This window comes from Periophthalmus magnuspinnatus, chromosome 19 (genome assembly GCF_009829125.3).
Source record: "Periophthalmus magnuspinnatus isolate fPerMag1 chromosome 19, fPerMag1.2.pri, whole genome shotgun sequence".
In the NCBI taxonomy this organism is placed as follows: Eukaryota; Metazoa; Chordata; class Actinopteri; order Gobiiformes; family Gobiidae; genus Periophthalmus; species Periophthalmus magnuspinnatus.
The window spans coordinates 23,727,359-23,750,633 of NC_047144.1; the positions used below are offsets into that span (position 1 = coordinate 23,727,359).

At 41.0% G+C, this 23,275-nt stretch overlaps 1 protein-coding gene across 1 annotated transcript in view; it reads right to left on the bottom strand.

Moving 5' to 3' along the window:
* The window catches only part of LOC117387220 (wings apart-like protein homolog), a 33,755-nt gene that overhangs the window by 8,342 nt on the left and 2,138 nt on the right, over window positions 1–23,275 (bottom strand). The window contains exons 2-14 of the mRNA XM_033984668.2: window positions 22,451–22,923; window positions 18,391–18,997; window positions 14,465–14,726; window positions 14,182–14,347; window positions 13,646–13,773; window positions 8,138–8,233; window positions 5,515–5,685; window positions 4,358–4,494; window positions 2,892–3,003; window positions 2,226–2,462; window positions 1,322–1,433; window positions 279–376; window positions 124–200 (exon numbers count right to left, since the gene is read on the bottom strand). Coding sequence (XP_033840559.1) covers window positions 124–200; window positions 279–376; window positions 1,322–1,433; window positions 2,226–2,462; window positions 2,892–3,003; window positions 4,358–4,494; window positions 5,515–5,685; window positions 8,138–8,233; window positions 13,646–13,773; window positions 14,182–14,347; window positions 14,465–14,726; window positions 18,391–18,997; window positions 22,451–22,901 — 2,654 coding nt within the window. The 5' untranslated portion in view covers window positions 22,902–22,923. The remainder of the gene's footprint in view (window positions 1–123; window positions 201–278; window positions 377–1,321; window positions 1,434–2,225; window positions 2,463–2,891; window positions 3,004–4,357; window positions 4,495–5,514; window positions 5,686–8,137; window positions 8,234–13,645; window positions 13,774–14,181; window positions 14,348–14,464; window positions 14,727–18,390; window positions 18,998–22,450; window positions 22,924–23,275) is intronic.

Genomic DNA, 23,275 nt, shown 5'->3' on the forward strand with positions numbered 1-23,275 from the left:
ACATATCGGCTCATCTTTAACACAATTCATCCATAAAATCTGTGCTGTTTTTGACAAATCCTTTGGTATCTCCAGATCTGGTTATGATCCTGGTCCGAGTACCTCGCTGGAGTCAGTTCTTACTTGGCGGAGGAGACGATGAGGGAGGAGTCCTTGTAGGCGATGAGGTAGCCCTGGTTCTCCGGGTTATGGACCGTGACCTGAGTCCAAACAGAACAGGTGAAGCTTACGGTGGGACGGGCCCTTTCAAAATAAAAGCTCTGCGTTTTCAGACTCACGCTCTCGAGCACTCGTAGACAACGCTCCGCCCCCCACAGAGACGACACCAGCTGGTCCTCGTCCTCCTCCTCCGTCAGGTGATCCACACACTCTTTCACTGGAGAAGAAACAGAGGTGTGATTAGGCGGAACATCATGAGAACTGAACATGGACTGATGAAGAGGTGAAACGTCAATTGTGAAGAGGAAAATGTGGGAGTGACAGAGCCCAGATCTTTACTACATTTCACATACAGGAAGTGGAGGTTTGGTGCCATTGTCTGATGAAATGGAGCTCCAGGGTGAAGTTGGTGAAGGTTAAGGTTTAGTTGAGGGGCATTAAACCCACTGGAGGAAGATAACAAAGCAAAAGTAGTAAAGTACTGTATCTGTAATTTACTTAAGAACATTGTGGATAGTAAAAGCCATTCCAAAGAACTGAAAAAGCGGCTTGAATGAGCAGCAAAATGTCTTCACCCCTACAACTTTTTGTCCCATCGACAGATTTAACTTCGACTTTTACTACACTTCGACTTCACTATATTTGAGAGCAGTATCTGTACTTTCTACTCCAGGCCGAGGGGCACATTCATAGTTTGAGCAAACCAAAAATATAAAAAATAAAACCAGCTAGGCAAAAATTATCAAATTAATTGTTTCTGTTGAAAATTCAGCACAAATCTTTATCAAAATCACTATATTTGAACCTGTGTATGATCTCAAAATCTGCGTAAAATAAATTAACTTTTTCCTCTTTAAGTACATTTTTAAACAGGTACTTTAATATTTTTAGTTTTCTTGAGTATTTTCCTGCTCTGGTATCAGTATTTTCACTTAAGGAAATTGAGTACTTCTCTGATTAAACCCAACCAGATGTGCCGCTAGTGGATCAGCTGCATCCAGAATCATCTTTTTGACTGTTTAAAGGTCTGTGAATGAATGTATCTTTCCTTTAAAATAACCCCTTCCTGAGATAATCTTTATTTTACCGATCAGGACTCGATAACAAATACAGTACAAACAAACACTTGCATGTTACACGTATTAACCTCTATTATTCTGACCTTTATCGACGATGTGGTCCAGCCCTCCCAGCAGACGCAGCTCCTCTTTGAACCAGTCTCCGGCTCGTTTGGACGTCAGAGACAGGAGCGTCTCCATGGCCAAGTGTCCAGTCTACGGGAACACAACAGGGACAAAACACAGTCACTGATAAGGAAACATGTGGATTAATGGAGGAATTAATCGTTTAAATCAGAGCTCGTCATTAGAGGAGGGAGATATGTCACAAATATAACACTTCGACTTTTGGGAGACTTCGACAAGAGCCAAGACCACGACTTCAAATTTATCACGATTCCTGCAGTTAGTATCTTTGAATAAATCATTAGGAGGAAATTACAGATTACAGTTTCCTTTTATTGTTTTGAAAATGCTATTTTCACCCATAACGATGTATTAACACGTTTATAATTTCCGTTTTACTCCTCGTCCCTTTGCTCTCTGCACTAAGTCACTCCCCCTTCAGAGCTCTATCACAACACAATCAGCTGCATCCCGCTAATAAAACTACTGCACATCGTATCAGGTTTGTGAAGTCGTAGTGCACAGTTTTGTATATTTATGGAGGGTTGTCGTGTGGGTGATGTAGGCTTGTGGGCGGAGCCTCGTACAGAATCGTACAGCTAAGCATAAGGAGGGTTTGAATAGGGCTCAGGAGAGATCACTAGATGATTCAAACATGCATGGATGACACCTAAAACCTCTTAAGGCATGTTTTTGATGAGGAAACAATGTTATAACATGGTAAAAAGCTCCAATAAGTTGTTTTTAACACAATACTTCCTCTTTAAATAACACTTAAGACTCTTTCCCAACCTTAACTTTCGACCATAGTGCTGGATAAAATAGAAGAACCAGATCATCACATGGCTCCACACATCGCTCAGACCACCCTGCGTTTCTTACCGTGATGTTCTGCAGGTCGAGGTGCTTGTTGTGCACCGTGTCGCACAGCTTTCGGATCTTCTCTTTGATTTTGGCGATCTCTCGGGCGCTGAGCTGAGCCGAGCCCGGCGCCGCCCCCTGTTCCTGGTCCAGTTCTAGGAGCCGGATCATCAGGTCCAAACACGACCGGTCCAGATCCATGTTCAGTCTGTCTCTGCTCAGGATGTACATGAGAGCGGCCGTGCATAGGGACAGGTTCTGCGGGGAATCAATCAGTATTTCAGTATTGTCACATGCATAAAACTGCGGAGACACAACAAAAACACATTTAGCTCTAAAATCTGAATAATTAAACTAGATCACAGTAAAATGTTCCTCTTAAAATTCACCGGACCTATATTTTCAGCAAATTGAGAACAACCACATGTGATACAGTAAACAGGTTAATAACTGAAATATCGTTTCGTCGAAAGTCTCACAATATCGTTGGACATCACAATATATCGAATTATAAGTCTCTCTGGTTAAATTCATTGTTACGGTGCAGCATGAGCTAAAACAAACTTCATAGACCATGATCCTTTGTTGTATAGTTACATCCCTAATCATCCCTTAATCACACGTGTTATGCCACAACTTCATCAAAACAGTTGTTGTAGTAGTGTTTTTAAGGGTGTAGTTCCTGACCTGGTGCTGGGGGGCGTCGTTGAGCGTCTTGAAGACCTGGGCGACTTTTCCTCTGGCTCTGAGGTGCATCCTGAAGCTGGGCATGGCACAGCGCGTGGCCAGGCTGATCACACTGGAACGAGAACAATTATGAACTGTTACGAATCATTTATGAACCTGATTTTTACCATCTAAATACATGAAAAACAGAAGTACTACATTTTGAACGGTTTGTAGTGGTCCAAAGTTACTCCTCACTCACTTTACGCATTCAGAACATCCTGATTATTCACCATTAACGGCTTTGAGAGACCAGAGCAGAGTTTTGCCATCACAGCAAAGCCAACAATAACCAACATGAAACAGAGCAATAGCCGACACCATCTGCCTTGTAGCTTTATATTCAGATGCAGACAGGACACAGTGGACTTATTCTGACCTCAAGAGCTGCTTAAACAACATACACACGTGGACAAAATTGTTGGTACCCATTGGTTAATGAAAGAAAAACTCACAATGGTCAAAGAAATAACTTCAGTCAGACATTGCTTTTCAACCAGGCTTCAACAGATTTAAAAAAACAACAACTCATGAAACAGGCCTGGACAAAATTGATGGCACCTTAATTTAATATTTTGTTGCACCTTTTGAGGCAGTCACTGCGATCAAACGATTCCTGTAACTGTCAATGTGACTTCTGCACCTCTCAGCAGGTGTTTTGTCCACTCCTCATGAGCAAACTGCTCCAGTCGTCTAAGGTTTGAATTGTGCCTTTTCCAGACGACATGTTTCAGCTCCTTCCAAAGATGTTCAATAGGATTTAGGTCAGGGCTCATAGAAGGCCACTTTAGAATAGTCCAATGTTTTCCTCTTAGACATTCTTTGGTGTTTTCAGCTGTGGGTTTTGGGTCATTGTCCTGTTGCAAGACCCACGACCTGCGACTGAGACCAAGCTCATCATGTGGGGCTTCTGAATTAATGAGTAATTTTGTATCTCGTCCATTTTATTACATGAAAAAAACAGTGTACAGTCCCTTTATAACTGTAGCAGACACAAGCACAGTATGTCTGCTTTAAGTTCATCTATGACACTTGTGGATCATTATGTTTATTCATTTTTAAATTTGCAATATTCATCTATAACAACTTGATAAAAGAAACAAGTCCACTGAGTTCCACGTTAGAAAACTGTGGATTTTTTATATTTTTTTAATCTGTACCAAAATGAGTACATGACACTATTGAATCCTATGTGTATCACCGTTTAAAAAATGTGAATATGGGCGTGTACCGGTGGTGATCAGCAAAATGGTGTTATGAAAATAAGTGGTTAAACATCAACACGGTGAGAGGAAACAACTATGACCTGGCTAGAAGCTCTGAAAAGTTAATAGTGTAAAGTTCCGACAGCCCAGTCCACACCGGCCCAGTCCACACCGGCCCAGTCCACACCGGCCCAGTCCACACCGGCCCAGTCCCGGTTTTACCTGAGGCAGCGTGTGTTGAGGGGCTGTCCTGTCTTCAGTCCAGTTGCCAGATATTCAAAGTCGTCGGTGAATTCCTGGTTTTCTCCAAACTCCACCACGTCGTTGAAGTGCTTCACGTGCTGCACCACCGTGTACAGCTGCAACAGGCAAACACACATTACATTTATTTTTTTTATTATTTTTTTTTTATATTATTCACACAGCTCTGTCCCAGTTTGTCCTCAGAGCATCAGATTTGTCTCTTTGAACAGACTCATGAGGGACAATAGAAAAGTGTGACTTCCGGGTCCATCAGCTCATTGAAAATACTGGACAATTTCCTCTTTTTTTAAGCAACGACACGTCTCACGTTTAAAGAGACTGCGTTCATTTAAAGCTAACGAGGTCATACATGCGGATCTATGGTTATAACTGTGGCAGAAAGTGTACGAGGGCGATTCAGGTGAGAAGCTCGGCGAGGATAAGCTAACGTTGAGGGGCAGACGTGGATGAAGTACTCAATTTTGTTACGAGTAAAAATACTGATACAGAGGTAAAAAGTTACTCAAAGTAAAACTATTTACTGTGTTTTCTGGACTATAAGTCGCACTTTGTTTGATTAGTTTGGCTGTTTAGTGCGACTTATACTCTGGAAAATACAGTAAGTATCTGTTTAAAAAGGTACTTCAAAAGTAAAAAGTAAAAGTATTTCACACAAGTGTTGTTAAGTGTTAAATGTAGTTATCTTGATTAAAAATGATATATATTTTGGTCAACATTAACAATACAAATAATCATTTTTCTTTTTTGTGTATTTATTTGTGTTCGCTCAAAGCCGAAGCGTCAACTCAAAAACTTTAGTCAGTATTTTTCCACAAACATGATAAAAATAACCCCTCAAATCATATCAAAAGTACTTTTTACTTTTCAGACCTGTACAAATACCTAAAAATTCTACTTAAGTACAGTACTTTAACTGCCGGTTACCGCCAACGATTGGTGGAAGGTAACAAAGTACAAGTAGTAGTGAGATATATACACTCTGATAAAGTTATGTTAGATTATTACTACATTATTTACATATTTGATACAGTTTGTGATTAAAATTGTATTGAAAACTACTTAAAAACTACAGCCTGGAGGAGTTTATATTTATGGTATGAGTGGTGATGTCGTACCTCCTTGTGCTCCTTGTGGCAGCGCAGAGCCGTCACCGTGTCCTGACAGGGGTCTGAAGACACTTTGACACATTTGGAGACTTTAGGAGGAGGGGGCGGAGCTTTAAACACGCCGTCGTCTTTAGGCGGAGGCTCTGCGGGTTCACTGCTGCTCGCCCTGGGTGCCGAGCTCTGGAGAGGAGAGAAAGAGACTGTGTTAATGTATTTATTAAAAGTTAGAGAGGGAGATGAGACACTAGATTGACTCCACGAGAAGAAGAGGAGATTTTGACATAATTTATAATGAATGGAGCTCAACAGTGACCCGCCCTCCCTCTGGTTCTGGAAGTAAATTTGTCCTTCATTTTTTCCTATAAACTTCCAGAAAAAAAGTTATTAAAATTTGAAAGTTCAGGGCTGATCAGCTCGGTGGAACTAATCACCACAAGACCTCGACTTTAATTTAAAATATGTTTCTGAAACTTTATAAACCGCAAAGTTATTAAAATATTTGGCCGAATCTTGCGTTTTAAATGTGCTTTTTGGACTGCGTTATGGATATTAGTTTGCACGTAGATGGTGAACCTCCGTGATGCTTTTGAACTCTTAATATTTGAGTTTTTGGAAAAGTCTACGTGGAAAAATTCATGGAAAATGTACTTCTGAAACTGGAGCAGGCTGTCGCTGTTGAGCTCCATAAATGCAGTTCAATTCACAGTTTTGGCCTCACCATTTTTATTTATTTTATTTCATATTTTTGCTCTTATTGTATTGTAAAATGTGTAACTCATTAGCACTTAACCCTTTTTTTTTTTGCGAAATCTTGAGGCACAAGATCTTGGCTCATCCCTAATAAATTTTTTTTTTTAAAAACACTAACTTTTCAGGTAAAGCATATGTGTCAAACTCAAGGCCCGGGGGCCAAATGCGGCCCACCACGTCATTTTATGTGGCCCGCGAGAAGGTAAATTAAAATGCATGACTGTCATTTTAAAATAAGTCTACACTGCTTTAATGTGTGCACTGACAATAAACTAATGAGATTTTCCCAGCAAGTGGAACTGAGAAATATTTGCAAATGATCATCACAAAATGTTCATGAAGAGGAAAATTGTTGGCGTGGAAGGAAGTTTGGGGGAAGAAAGGTGAAGGTGAATGCAAGTTTGTGCTTTGAGGAGAAAAACCTGTATGTTTTTTGTGTTATGAGGCGGGGTCGGTACAATCTACATCAACATTTTGACATCAAACACAGAGCTAAGTATGAAAAAGTTAGTCTGCAAGAAAAACAACTAACTGTCAAATAATTAAAAGGCTGTAAAAGGCAGAATTTGAAGCAGAGCTGAAGGTCTGTGAGGAGGTGTGTCCCGACCAGATACACAAAAATCTCAGTTTATCACAGAAACCATCCATCCATCCATTTTCTTCTGCTTATCCGGGGCCGAGTCGCGGGGGCAGCAGTCTAAGCAGGGACTCCCAGACTTCCCTCACCCCGGACACGTCCTCCAGCTCCTCCGGTGGGACCCCAAGGCGTTCCCAGGCCAGCCGAGAGACATAGTCCCTCCAGCGTGTCCTGGGTCTTCCCCGGGGCCTCCTTCCGGTGGGACATGCCCAGAACACCTCCCTAGGGAGGCGTCCAGGAGGCATCCTGAGCAGATGCCCGAGCCACCTCAGCTGGTTCCTCTCAACGTGTAGGAGCAGCGGCTCTACTCCGAGCTCCTCCCGTGTGACCGAGCTCCTCACCCTATCCCTAAGGGTGCGCCCGGCCACTCTGCGGAGGAAGCCCATTTCAGCCGCTTGTATCCGCGATCTTGTCCTTTCGGTCATTACCCAGAGCTCATGACCATAGGTGAGGGTAGGAACGTAGATTGACCGGTAAATCGAGAGCTTCGCCTTCCGGCTCAGCTCCTTCTTTACCATCACACTCACAGAAACCATTATTTAACAAATTAAAAAGTAATTACATTTATTTTACATGACATTTCGTTACATTTAGTGACATTTATCCTGCCGCACAGTTACATCTGGCCCTTGATGGTGCAGGTGGTGCATTTTGCTGATGTGGCCCTCGGTGAAAATGAGTTTGACACCCCTGTGGTAAAGGATGCACCACCTGCTCGTCTTCATGGAGATTTTATGTCTTAAGACTGGAATTTTCCAAAGTTTGGCATTAAAAACTTTGGAAACGGAGACAAACATGTGACACCAATAGGCCAAACCAGGACCGCCCACAGTAATAACGCAATTCGTCTAAAGTATTGTATTAGCAATCAAAACACCTGTAACTGAAAAAGTACTGGTGACTACATGACTAATGCCATACTGCGGAACATTCCAGTCAGAGCAAAGAGACAAGTAGAAAAGCAGGTTGAGCGAGTGCTGAAGAATTAACTGTAAATGTTTGAGAGTTAAACTACAGAACAAGAAGTGCCCTTATTATGTAATGTTCCATGTTATACTGTTGTTTCCTTCAATAAAATCATTTCAATAATTAACATCTCTGGAATTTCTGTCCTGAAGATGTCGACAGACTAATAATAAAAGGTTCTCTGTATGTTTTTTGAGGAAGTAACAGCATTAAAACATATCTTAAAGTTCACAAGAGTCCATTTTGCATAATATAGGACATTTAAAGGGCAGGACTGACCGGAGCAGACGGAGGTTTGCAGAGGAAGGCGGGGGGAGGAGCCTCTTCACTGTCCACGGCCCAGTGTCGCGCGTTGTACACGGCTTTAGTGGGAGACTGGAACACACAGATGTCACACATGAAATATAAACACACACAAACACACACGTTAGACCGGTGTTTCTTAAACTGTGGTACGTGAGCTGCTTTTGTACAGACATGTCTTTGCTTATTTTAAAAATTCAGTCTATTTTATCCACAGTTTAGTCCGACTTTAGGTCATGTTGGCTAGTTTTGTCATGATACTAAAATTTCAAACCCCATTTTTATACTTATTAATAGACTTGATACTCGATACAGATTATGATACCCAAATGATCATTTTAAAAGCTCTTTTTAGACAAAATTATAATTTTCAACACAACGTAATAGTGTTTGTTTATACCATGTGGTCTTAAAATAGCTCTGATAAAACTTGAAGTAATGATACAGTACTTGGTTGAGTGAATATCTAGTTTATATATTAGTTTTCGTATCTGATTTCCGTTACTCTGACAACCTTATATTACATTTTACATTTGAAAAGTAAATCTGAAAGTGCTATAGTCGGTTAAAATCACTGGCAGCTTAGCAACTGCACACAACAGAGCAATAAAAACAGGACCAACCATTTCAATTACAATCTGCATTTTGAAATAAAGTTTTAAGCTGCTTGTTTAGAAAAGCAAACAAAAAAACAAACAAAGAAAACAATAGAGCCAGCCAGGATGTCAATAGGGGAGAAAGCCTCCATGAAGAGCTGATGAACGTCTCAGGCACAGTGCACACTTTGGCTACCTGTTCAGTTTCGCATTGATTTTAAGATTCTTCTGTTTGTTTTTAATTGTCTGCATGGCCTGGCCCCTCTGTATCTGTCTGAGCTGCTGGTACACGCCCTCCCGCTCTCTCAGGTCTGCAGGTCAGGTTCTCCTTGTGGTCCCTAAGCCAAAAAGGAAACTTAGGGGTGATCAGGCTTTTTCAGTGGCTGCTGAATGTTAGACTGGCCGACTCACTTCCTGTTTTTAAATCTCTTCTTAAAACTCATTTTTTTTAGCTTGGCTTTTAACTCAGTGTAAAGAGTTGACATTTATCATGTTCAGTTTTTAATGTTATTGTGTCTCATGTTTTTTTTGTGTGTGTGTGTTTAACCTTAGTGTAGCTCAATGGGCCAACCCTACAAACACAAACTGCAAACAATGTTGGTTTACAGTTTCAGTGTAGTTAGCTCCTCCCTGCAGACAGATGTAAGGAAGTGTCCAGCAGTAATCAGACCAGAACTGAAGCAGCTTTTGGCTTTTACTCTAGATCAGACCTGGACGACTGAGGGACACACAGACGTCTGTTTGGTTAGAACTGTTGTGGCAGAGGTCCATTTTTCTTAACTGGGTCCTATTATAGACCTGGTTCAGATCTGATGGTACTCAGGAGACCATTTTTTCTTAGGTGGTACAAGTACAAGGTGTGACAAGTTTTAGAAGCCCTCCCCGTGCGTCAGATGCCCTCCCCGTCTCTCCATGGGGTCTTGTTCATCATAAAAACCGCTGACCCTGTAGTTTATATCTGTACAAACATGTCCTGAAATGTGATTCTTGCATTTGTTTCAATTCAGTCTTTTTGTCAATTCTTCTGAACATGTTTAAAATGTGAACTTAAACAGAATCCAATAATTAAAACATAAATCACAAAACTAATCGCAATCGCTAACTGTCAGAAAAATCACCTATTTTCCCCAAATCTTTCAGCTAGATTTAGTCCGGTTTGAATAATATTTAAATTCAAATTAAAGACCTTATTTCTATTGTCTAAAACACATGTGTCAAACTCAAGGCCCGGGGGCCAAATGCAGCCCGCCATGTCATTTTTATGTGGCCCGCGACAAGGTAAATTTAAATGTATGACTGTCTTAAAATGTCAGTTTATCAGGAGTTATGCAATTAGACAGACATATTTTTTATATCTTTGCAAATTTGAGACGAACCATTTTGCTGATGTGGCCCTCGGTGAAATTGAGTTTGACGCCTCTGGTCTAAAACATGAAAAGCAGAAGTACTTTTTTACATTTCAAACAGTTTGCAGTTTCCAAAGTTATTCCTTGTTTACCTTATGCAATCTGAGCATCTAAATTATTCACCACGATGAGTTTATAAGCACTTTTCTCAACTTTCAGAGGCCAGAACAGAGTTTTGTTGTGACTGTAAAGCTAACAACGACAACAACAACTAGCATGAGGAACCTGCACTTCCTGATTCTCTGACAATAAAACACTTTATAATTAGATTCAGACAGTACACTGCTGACTTATTTCGACCTCAGGAGCTGCTTATAAAATAATCTGTACTGGGGCAAGTCACATTTTGCTCAAATACATGGGAAAAACATCAGGTAAAGGAGTTTAATTTTGATTTTAGTACTCAGAGGACTCCTTGCCGTGTTATAGATTATTGCTCTTTTGTCTGACCATTCCTCTTCTCTGAGCTCTATCGTCTTTTCTGCCAAACCCCAGTCGTCTTCTTTTGTTTCTCGTGATTAAACCCTGACGCCACACGCCACAGGTCTGAGTCTGAGCCAACAGTGCTGCCCCCTGCTGGTCCCAGCCCACACACTGCACGGTCACTGCCAAAAAAGAGCACGTTTATGAGGACAGATGAGGATAAAACATTTAAGTGGAATTTATATTAAACATTATGTTAAGACTTTAAGGCAGAGATATAAATGACTGCGTTACAAGGAATCTGAAAAGAAATAAACCAGACTAAACCAGGACGGAACCAGGCCCAAAATGTAAGACCAAGTCAGGACTAAATCAGCAACAAGAAATAGTAAACTGGAATCAAATCAGGACCACAGCAAATCAAGGACTGATTCAAGGTAAACCAGGACTAAGACCAGGACTAAAAAAAACAGGGCTTAAAAAAACAGAACAGGACTAAAACCGGGACTAAAGCCAAACCGGGACTAAAGCCAAGCCGGGACTAAAGCCGGGACATGACTAAAACCGGGACTAAAGCCGGGACATGACTAAAACCGGGACTAAAGCCGGGACATGACTAAAACCGGGACTAAAGCCGGGACATGACTAAAACCGGGACTAAAGCCGGGACATGACTAAAACCGGGACTAAAGCCGGGACATGACTAAAACCGGGACTAAAGCCGGGACATGACTAAAACCGGGACTAAAGCCGGGACATGACTAAAACCGGGACTAAAGCCGGGACATGACTAAAACCGGGACTAAAACCGGGACATGACTAAAACCGGGACATGACTAAAACCGGGACATGACTAAAACCGGGACTAAAGCCGGGACATGACTAAAACCGGGATTAAAACCGGGACATGACTAAAACCATGACTAAAACCAGGACTAAAACCAGGACTAAAACCAGGACTAAAACCAGGACAGGACTAAAACCAGGACAGGACTAAAACCAGGACATGACTAAAACCAGGACATGACTAAAACCAGGACATGACTAAAACCAGGACATGACTAAAACCAGGACATGACTAAAACCAGGACAGGACTAAAACCAGGACATGACTAAAACCGAACAAACTCTACATCACAATTAAACTGGGCTTAAACCAAGATGAAACAAGTACAAGTGTGAACGCAGTCTAAACCAGGACCAAACCAGGACCAAACCAGGACCAAAGCCTCATTTGATCTCATCTGATCTTGGCCTGATTTTTAACCCGACGTGCTTCTTGTGGCTCTAAAACTAAAGCGTGTCTCACTTGGGAACATTCTGAGACAAAAGAGGGATTACGGAGATGAGCAAAAATAAACGAGACCTGTGCCAAATCTGGTCCCACCTGACGATCCAGCAGCGAGAGGTTCAAACGGAGAAGACACGGGGGGTAAAAACAGGGGCACGTCTAAGCCAACCAACAGGGGGCAGCGTGAGGTGTGGGGCTGTTTGGCATGTTTTCACTTTGGGCACTTCCTGGAGTTTTGGCAAATGCTGAAAAGATTAGGTTTGAAAATGCAAGTGTGCGAGGGGCACTCAACCGACACGGGCCAGAAAAAAAAAAAGAATAATTTTGATTTAATTTCTGATAAACAAAAAAGAAAATCGTTCATCTGAAGAAAAAAAATACAAAATGGATTTAAACAGCACATTTTCAGAAGCCTGTGATCAGTCCGACCGTTTATGATCCTGTTTAAGAGTTTTATTTTCAACAAAAAAAGTGCGAGCGACTAACTGAAAAACTGTTAGCTAACGCTAGCTAGCTTGTGACTAATTTTATGCGTGAGAGAGCCATTTAACAGCACAAATCGGCTCACGTGTTGAAGTTCCAAGTCACCTCTTTCTGGCCACTTGTGTTAAGACAAAGCTTATATTAAAGACTAATTTGAGTAACAGAGGTTCAGACAGAGCAGAGCCTCCAGTTAGCGTCACAAGCGCAGGGAATGTTGACGACATCAGCTGCTAAGTATGAATAAGAGCCTCAAAGTATAAAACAGAGGCAAACAATGAATAAAACTGCATATAGATTGGCACACACAGGTCAGTTACTGTTTTATTTGAACAGGGACAGTGAATTTGTAGGTTTAGCTTCGCTGTAAAGTAAATGTTCAACTACTGTCCTGGGACAGAGATACAGAACACAAAGGTAGAACAAAAACGCCTAAACTGTGCAGGACAACTACTGTGTCAAAGCTCTATTAGACTTTAATCTGCTTTACTGTAACACAATCTGAACAGAAAGAGCTGATTTAGCTGGAACTACAACAAATTTGTGCAGTTAAACAAGTCTCAAACACATCAAATTACACTGTTTTTACTGTTTTTCAGTTAGTCGCGCTCACCGTTTTCATCAAATCAAACTCTTAAACAGAACCGTGAACGCTCGGATTGATCGCAGGGTCCTGAAAATGTGTAAACCCATTTTGTATTTTTTTCTTGAGTATTCAGGCCGATCTTAAAAATGTTTTGGCCATGTTTGCTAATGTGCTAACTGCTGAATGTTCCACCATACAAATACATGTAGGACACCCCATGCATGATGACAATGCAAAGTATCAATTGTTTTCTCTGGGATGTGTTGGTGTCAGACTCCCAGATGAGGGCAACAGACATATTGATTACATTTACAAACATAAGGTAAAAATAACAAAAGTTGCGCCTGATCATGTCTATTAAAGACTAGACCCAAGAACTCCCTGCATTACAACAAAAATCTGCATTTGAACAATATTAATTTTACCTTCCTTTGCCTGTATTAAACATAACTGACCTATATAATGTTTTGATGTCATCTGAAACACAAGAACATCATGATTAAACTGTGTGCGAACAGTTTAGTCACGATGATGTTAGTCACAACAACAAACCTAGACCATAATGTAGAATTATTACATAATTAATATTCTGTCTATTTAAATAATGACAGAGCTGAAAAATGTACCACAGTTTGAGAACCTCTGCTTTAGACAATGTGAAGCTTTTTTTCCTGTGGTGGAAAAAGGAAGAAAAGGTCTGACCTTCTTGTGAGCGCTGAAGATCCTCCTGAAAGACTCCGGGTTCTTCTCTGTCGATTTACTCTGAGCAGGGGCTCTACGCGGAGCTCCAGCCAGAACCCTCAGACCCTCCTCTGAGAAGTCCAGCACATCTGAGAGAGAAAGGAGCAGAGGAGAGGGTCAGAGGAGCAGAGGAGAGGAAAAGAGGAGCAGAGGAGAGGAAAAGAGGAGCAGAGGAGAGGAAAAGAGGAGCAGAGGAGCAGAGGAGAGGGTCGGAGGAGCAGAGAAGAGGAAAAGAGGAGCAGAGGATGAGGAGGAGAGGGTCAGAGGAGCAGAGGAGAGGGTCAGAGGAGCAGAGGATGAGGAGGAGAGGGTCAGAGGAGCAGAAGAGCAGAGGAGAGGGTCAAAGGAGAAGAAAAGAGGAGCAAAGGAGAGGGTCAGAGGATGGAGAGGAGAGGAGCAGAGGAGAGAGTCAGAGGAGCAGAGGAGAGGGTCAGAGGAGCAGAAAAGAGGAGCAGAGGAGCAGAGGAGAGGGTCAGAGGAGCAGAGGATGTTTGTACCTGTTCGTAGGTTACTGTTTGGTCGCTCTGAGTTCTTCTTGTTCTCCGTTGGCTTCGGACTCGTCCACTCACTCCTCTCTCTCTCATTTTTCTCGTTCATCTGAAATCTGTCCATTCTCTCCAGACGATCGAATCTGTCGAAAGGGTCCTCCACCTCCTCACAAGGCTGCGTAAGACACACATTTGGGTTAAACCGGAACTAAACCGGGACTAAACCGGGACTAAACCGGGACTAAACCGGGACTAAACCGGGACTAAACCGGGACTAAACCGGGACTAGTACCTCCTCGTGCGTCTCCTCTTCTTCCTCCATGTTTGGTCTCATCTTGCGCTTGGCTTTCCTCCGTTCTCTGGTGCTCCCGTCTTCTCCGTCGCTGTCGCTCATGTCGTCGAAGCCGAAGTATTTGATTTTGTAATTGGACGGTCCACCTGAGAGGGCGGGGCTATCGGAGGGGGCGGAGCTGTTCTGGTTCTGACCCGAGTCGTCCTCGAACCCAAACAAGTCCGACTTACTCTGCTTCTGCTTGGACTGAGGAGCTCCAAACCTGGACCAGAGGAGAGAGAGTTACTCAGGAGGAAGACAGGATCAGAAAAGCTGTGGCTGAGTGGAGAAAAGTAGGACTATAGTCTACGTACGAAATTCTTTTTAGACTAAAGACACGTGCTGCTGATTGATTAGTCGACTAAAGAGGGGGCGGAGCAAAAGTCCTCAAAACTAATACCTGTCTCTGTGTATCTGACCCAAAGACGACACCTGCAGGGGGAGTTCATACTATTTATGCAGAAAAAAGACAGATTCAACTTGTGAATCATGAGTTTTATCTGCTTTTTTACCGATATATTTATAAAAAATACCAAATCCTCAGCTCACTCCTTCACTTCTTTCTGCTGTTGTCCCATAAAAATTCTAATAATCTAAACAAAAGGATTAATCGACTAATACAAATTTTTATTGACTAAAACTCTATCAACAGATTAAATTGACTAAATGACAAAAGGCCGACAGCACTAGAAAGACAAAAACTACAGGAATTGATGTTTTGGTATGAGCAATTAGTATAGAAAGTATAAAATAAAAGTAAAAATGAATACAAACTTACAGTGTAATCAGTATCTTTCACATCAGAGTGTGCAATAGCTCCCATAATGTGCAGTGAAAAGCCTTTATTTATTGGTACTGTTACTGTTTATCTATTGGTCTATTTAGTTTTTGACCTGCTGCCTAAAGAATCCACACAAAGCTTCATTTGAACACTTTATAGCACATGTGTCAAACTCAAGGCCCGGGGGCCAAATGCGGCCCGCCATGTCATTTTATGTGGCCCGCAACAAGGTAAATTTAAATCTATGTCATGTTAAAATGTCAGTTTATCAGACGTTTTGCAGTTACACAGACATATTTTTTATATATTTGCAAATTTGACATGAAACATTTTGCTGATGTGGCCCTCGGTGAAATTGAGTTTGACATCCCTGGTTTAGAGCGAAGTAATAACAACACAAAACATGATTAAACAGCTCTCTTAAAGGTTCATGTTACAAAAAGGGCTGTGGTGAGTTTATAGTCAATTTTAATTACCGTAAATTTCGGACTACAGAGCGCACCTGAATATAAGCCGCACCAGCTAAATTTGAAGAGAAAATCAATTTTGTACATATATAAGCTGCACCTGAATATAAGCCGCAGGTTTTCATATTGTAACATGAGATATTTACGCAGAAAGACAGTGCACCGACATGCTTTTTTTTAAACTGTGCCTGAAAATTGGCACCAACACGACAACAACACGGGATGAACACATCTGCAGGTTTAGAAAATAAAGCTGCACCAACACGGAAAATCTGCTTTTATTTCCTCTGAAAACTTTTGTCGTCTTTTTACATTGACCGAGTTGGATTCATTGATGTCGAGCTTACGTGCAGTGGCTCTATTTCAGGAGTCGGCAACCTGCGGCTCCGGAGCCGTATGCGCCTCTTTCAGCCTTATACTGCGGTTCTGCGTGGCTGAAGTGTATTTTATTTGTGTTAGCTCTTTTTTGTTGTAGTATAAATTGGAAGATTATTATGATCTTAAAATAAAATTATATTTTCTTATTTTTCGTTGCTCAAAATAAGCTTCACACTCGCGGAACAATGTTCAAAACAAACACCGCTCACGTCTCACAGACACAGACACAGCTCACAGTCCTGTGTAAAAAGCCCTGATTTTCAGACGCTGTGCGCACAGGGGTCAGGAGCAACTTTCGCCCGTCCCTAATGACGCACTAATAAGCTCGTCCGTAGATGTATCATGAAAATCCTGCTGGAATTCGCCACAGAAATCTATTTGATGTAGTAGCAGGTATATTATCTGCTCTTGTCTCCGCGATGACGTATCACGTATAACACATCAGACACGTCGCCCAAAAGTAGAGCCACAAGCGAGTGAAAATGAGCCAAAACAAAAGTCTTTGGAGAGCTTTTAACAAAGGGGAAAAGGACAACTGAGGAGCCAGAAGAGGAGACTACGACCTCCAAGAAAAAGAAAGATAAATTTAACAGACAATGCCTACTTAAAATCTGGGTTTGTCGCTGCAGGTGACTCTCACGCGCAGAGTCCACTCTACGTAACATACGGGAAAAGCAAATAAGGCAATGAAACCTTCAAAACTGCTTTGGCACATGGAGAATAAGCACCTGGGATTAAACGATACGCTTTTAGAGTTTTTTTGTTGTTGTTTTTTTAAAGAAACTGCGGAGCAGAGTAGACATAATCACATAATCAGCGCAGAGCTCACACTGATGCAGCGGTTTGGTGAGTTGTATTTTTTAATGCACTATTTTTGCCACATTTATCTGCCACGTGTAGAAGGCCGGTCCGTGAAAATAAAACCTACATTATTCCGTTATATTATTATTATACACAGTGTTATCTTCATTTTAGATGTCAAAAGGTATTTGCGGCTCCCAGTGTTTTATTTTACGTGGAAAGTGGGTCCAAATGGCTCTTTGCGTGTTACAGGTTGCCGACCCCTGCTCTATTTCCTTCTTTATCTTAAAAACTGCATCATATCCATTTCATGATGCGCAAAATGATCGTTCAAAATTAAAACTAGTGAATTCTTCAGAGCAGAATCTTTCCCCACGTCTGTCTCACTTTTACGTTTACAGCTAGAGAGCGCCCCCCAGGGGCCGTTATCCAGTAAAAATTCCATATATAAGCCGCACTGCTGTATAGGCCGCAGGGTTCAAAGCGTGGAAAAAAAGTAGCGGCTTATAATCCGAAATTTACGGTATTTATTTCGGGAAAAATAATTCAAATCTGGACTACGTTAAGAAAATATGGGCAGAGCTTCTGAGTCATTGGTTAGTCTGGATTTTAAACTTGAAAAAAAAAACATATCAATCAATTGAAAATAAATGACAAAATGTAAGCTGAACCTGTTTGTGCAGCAGCCGTGTTGTTCCTTTATAATTAAACATGGCACACACGCTAGCAGCCCTTTGTCTTCAGTGCTTGTTAGTTTAGAAATGAAAAGGAATTAAAGTCTGTAGAAGTCACCGTTTAGACAGACAAAACAGTTTTGACTCTGCTTATGTGTTCTACAATCTATGAGTAGCTTTCAATTAAAGGTTGTTTTGCTCTTCATGAATAAATCCAATGAAAAAAACAATATAAATTTACTGTAAATCTACTCATAAATGTCGACATGCACAAAATTGACTCTTGTGAGGTTTAATCCATGTTCTAATGTTGTTTCTTCGTTAAAAACAGACCTGGAGTTGTGTTTTGTTTCATTCACATGTTTGATTAACCCTTTATTATTCGTCTGTAACATCTCCAAAGCTCAAAATGCTCTGTTCCACCTTGTGATGTCATGAAGCAGTAAACAGCGACCTTTTACCTTTCGTTTAGCGCAGGTGCAAAAATCCAGGGCTGAAATGATCCAAATGATTCTAGTGAAGGTGTGTGGAGTTTAAAAACGCGGTGGAGCACTTCCTGCGTTACCACATGATGACATCACAAGGTGGAACAGAGCGTTTTCTGTTTGAGAGAAGAACTCAGCCAAAATAAACAGGTTTTGTGAGTTAAACATGTGCGAATGAAACAAAAAAACACAACTCCAGGTTCCATTTAATTCGCTGAAGAAACAGTGTGCATCTCGACATAAATCAGTCTCAGTAATTACCCATCATGCTTTGGGTCTCTCCACCCGATTGTCCTCTCACCTGGAGTTATGTTCCGTCTTCTTCCTCCATGGCACTTCCCCCGTGTCCCCCGCGCCGCCTGTAGAGGGCGCCGTTTCCGTGCTCCGCTCCTGAATCGTCACGTTGCACGCCGACATAGAGGAAGGATGCAGAACGGTGTAGTCCCTTCCCCTCCCTCCTGCCCCTCCTCCTCCCCCCATCGTTTTACTTTCACTTTCACTTTTAAGCGTCTCAAACACAGAGTCGTTACTGTCCTTGTTTTTAACGGGTCGCCTGTAAGTCCGACACACCGTATTTCTGACCAGCGTGGACGAATACTCCGAACTGTCTGAGGTAAAGTCGTGGTTTTGCGGCGGCGGCGGCGATGGCGGTTTCTCGTAGCCCGTCGAGGCCCACAGCGACGGGGTGGTGTGTCGAGGCTCCTGATTGGCTGAGGGGGAGGGCGGGCGCAGTCCGACGATGGCGTCCCATTGGTCGAGGGCGGATGAGGAGGAGGCGGGGTCGGCTTTGGAGCCAGTTTTTAAGGTGGTGGTCTGAGCCAGAGGTTTGCGGTCGCTTTCGGAGGCGTTCTGGTACCAGGAGTAACTGAGCTGAGGGTCGGACGACGGGTAAGACCACTGAGGCTTTCCTAAAAAACAGAAACGGATATATTATCATTAAAGCTGCACTATGGAACATTTCTGATGGAATAAACTAAAATATATTGTACAGTGTAACAGTACTCTTACTCGAGTAAAAGTTGTGGTTCATCTTCCCACTGTGAATACTGTATTTTCTGGATTATAAGACGAACTTTTCATAGTTTAGGGGGGTGCGACTTATACTCAGATGTGACTTATATGTGAAATATGTTTTTTTCTTCTTTATTATAGATTTTTTGGCTGGTGCGACTTGTACTCCAGAAAATACAGTCAGTCTAAAGTGACATCAGCTTCATGTAACAATATGAAATGATTTGAACATTTGTTTCTTGCAGCTCCTTCAGATGTGATTTAATTTGGGTCATTTTTTCAGTTTGAAAATAACCAATTTTGTGTATTATTTCATGTTTTGTTGTTCAAATTATATCAACTTACTAATTAATATAAATAATTGAACAGGACCATGAATATTTGAATTTATATTATTTATATGATTCCGAGTTTGATTTGATTTGGTGAAAAAGGTGAGAATGACTAACTGAAAAATAGTTGGTTATTGCTCGCTTCTAATAAAAATTTGAAATATATTACATCCAGACAGTTACTCTTTAAGTTACTCTTACTTGAGTAGTAGTTACCTCAAATACTTTGTACTTTTACTTCAGAATAATATTACTCGAGTACAGTTTTTGGCTACTCCACCCACCTGATAATGACTAACAGACACTTTAAATGACCATATTTGTTTTTTGATAATCATAACTCAAACACAGACCAAAAGAAATATTCATAACAAAAACAGCTGCATTATTAAATCGAAATGTAACTGACCAGCCAGTTACAGCTCATATCTGTGGAGAGGCGTCTTCCACTCACAATTATTTTTTGTTTTTGAGGTGTTTTGTTTGGCATTTCTACCAATACAACACCGAATCACCAAACAGTTTTAATGCCAAATCGTGAGACATCCACAAAGCCGTAACATCTCCATGGAGACAAGCAGGTGGCAGGCCCTCCACCAGGAAAGTTACATAATGCTCCTTTAAACTAACATGAGGCTTGAAAGGCAAAAGAGCAAAATCGAGGGGGGCTGAAACCACTTCCTGAATATTACACAAAGTATTTCTTGCAGCCTCAATGTGTGAAAATGTAGTCAAATCACTATAGCTCTTTGAAAAGGTCAGATGCCCTTCCTGTGTCTCTGTGTGGCCTTAATCTGTGTAAAAGCTGCTCACCCTGTAGCTTTGAGCTCTACAAACAGGTTCTGAAATGTCTGGGATTCTTAGATTCCTTAAGCAGTTTAGATTTCAGTCTCGTCTCAATATTAACACTCCGGGACACATTTTAAAATGTCACAAAAAGTTTACGTTCGATATTTTTCCAAACTCGTTAAACCCTGATTTACAGTGACTCATTAGTGTTAAAACTGCGGTGGAATCTTTTCAAAAATACCCCTGAACAGTTGAGGAGCTAAAAAGACCTAAACCGCAGCTTTTTTTTTAATGAAGATGCTACTTCCTGTTTGTTTTGGTCTGACCTCCTTTGCTTCAGTAGTCAAGAGCTGCACACAGGGCTGAAAGGTTAATCACAATAGAATCCAAATTTGAATGGACACAATTAGCAAATCACAAAGGCTGCAGTTTCTGAAGTACCACAATTTCCTCTATAAACAACATCTACTGTGTGATTTTGCATAAAAACGGCTAACGCTGTAGTTTAGGTCTGTGCAAAAGTGTTTTTAAATGAGATTATGGTGTTAGTCAGTCAGTAGAGATGGGCCATTATGGATTTTTAATGGTTTTTTTTAAGCAATACTGATACGTAGCTTTTAAAATCCATCGTAAAGCCCAAAAATGTATCTCAACCTTTAATTTGTCACTTTTGTATGTATTTATTTGGGATATAAAATCATTAGTTACATGTTTGTGCCACATAATCCTCTTCTAATTTAATTTTGACTCATTAATCTGTTAATAAAAAAAGAGCACACCGAGAATAGAGCAGCACAAAAAACATTAGTATCGAGTGTATTTAACCCATCTTTGAACTTTGAACAGAATCCTTTTATTAAAAACTAACTCGTAATTGTATATTTTTCCCAAATCTTTCAGTCCCATCGCTACAAAATTTATCGACAAGATCCACAGCCTGCACTATTCAATTAAACCAAGTAAAATCAAAATAGTTTTAACTGTTAGCTTTTTATCAAGAGTCACAGAATACAAGATTTTTACACCTGACGCACTTCGTATTATAACCAGCAACAGAGAACAGAGTCTAGAAAGGACAGTGAGGGTTGAGTGTCTTGCACAAAGAGACAACAACAGAGCGTGTTTGATTAGGAACAGAACCTACAACCTTACTGTTCTTAGACAAAGGATTAACAATCTACAGAAGTAGGGTTGTCAAAGGCATCAAAAATCAGATGCTAATTGATACGAAAACTAGTATTGAACACAGACACTCATTTGAGCAGGTATTGATACTAAAAAGTCACATTCACAGGACAGAAATGAACCTTTCCTGAATATTTTTAGAATGATCTTGAGCTAGATCAGGACAAGTATAAGACACATAGACTAGTATAAGACACACATGGACCACTACAAACCTGCTGGACACTGAGGGATTACACAGATATAACACACATGGGAATAGAAAAGAACGTACTACCATTTAATGTTAGAAATCACATTCTATTGTCTAAACAAAGAGTTTTTGTAATGTTTTTTATTATTGTTGTGGTATCATAATTGGGGTTGTGCAAAAATATCGAAATACGGATATATCGTATTGTTTTATTTAATGATACAGCATCGATATCATGGGTGGCTGTATTGTATATCGCCAAAAGTATTTTTTTTATATTTTTATAGCAAAAAACAAAGTTAAAATCTGTCAACTGGATGATTTGTCCAGTTGACGGATTTTAACTTTGTTTTTTGCTATGGATCAGACCTGGACGACTGAGGGTTTACACAGATATTTTAATATTTTACCAAATTATTCTGTTACATTATTCTGCTACATTTGTGTGGCTTGTTTAGAGGAAAGAAACTCATTTATTTAGAACATTTGACATTTGATTCACTATTTTGATGATTAAATGTATGGGGGTTTTTCATATTATCTTTGGTTTAATAAATCAAAACTGTGACACTAAAGGTCTTTAATAAATATGTTGTGATTATTCAGAGCCGTTAAGCTGCACATGTCCCTGTTACATGTAAATGTGGACCTCATATATCACTGCATCGAGATACGTATCGTACCATGGCCTATGTATCGAGGTATGTATCATATCGGCAACGTCTTAATGATACCCAGCCTTAACCAGAATTGGTATCGAGTACAGAGTCTATTCCTTAGTATTGAAATCCAGTTTGAAATTTTAGTATCGTGACAACCCCACTGTCTGATACACACTTGTAATTTCTTACCTAAACTTGCAGAGCTGTTGATGATCCTCTGGTCTCCTCTGTCTCGCTCTGTCCACAATGATGATGATGATGATGATGTTGATGATGTTGTCGTCTTTGTGTTGGAGATACCGATCACGCTCTCCCAGCTCGGAGTCCCTGATGTCTCCCCTGCTCCCGTCTGCCTCTCCTGTTTCTCTGGAGTCTTGACTCTGGATGACACCGGTTTGGACTCCTCGTCACTGTCGAACCCGAACGGATCCTCGTCTCCTCCGGCTCGCGGCCGTTTGAAGACTTCGGGACAGGCGTCGTTCTTGGGCCCCAGCCCGCGCTTTGACCCCACTTTGGCCTTGTATTTGGTGTCGCCCCATTTTGTGCTCAGGGTGCCGCGTTTGGTGGACAGTACCTCGTCAAACTTAGACGCTCCATCGCCTCCTTTACGGCTGTAGGTTTTACCGAATCTGGAGGTCATTGTGGCATCTGGCTCATATTCTCTGCAAAAAAAAATACTAAAGTTAAAGGTCTTGTATAACACAAAAAGGATTTAAGTCATGTTATAATGTTACCTCATCAAAAACAGACCTGGAGTTGTTTTGTTTCATTCACACATTTTAGAATAACCCTTTATTATTAGTCTGTCTACATCTCCAAAGCTCAAAAATATAACCTTGTGATGTCATTTAGTGGTGGTTTTCAAGTTAACAGCTGCTTTTTACCTTTTGTTCAGTAGAGATGGGCAAATCCAGGGCCAAAATTATCCAAATGATTCTAGTGAAGGTGTATGAAGTTTAAAAACACAGTGGGGCACTTCCTGTATTACCACATGACATCACAAGGTGGAACAAA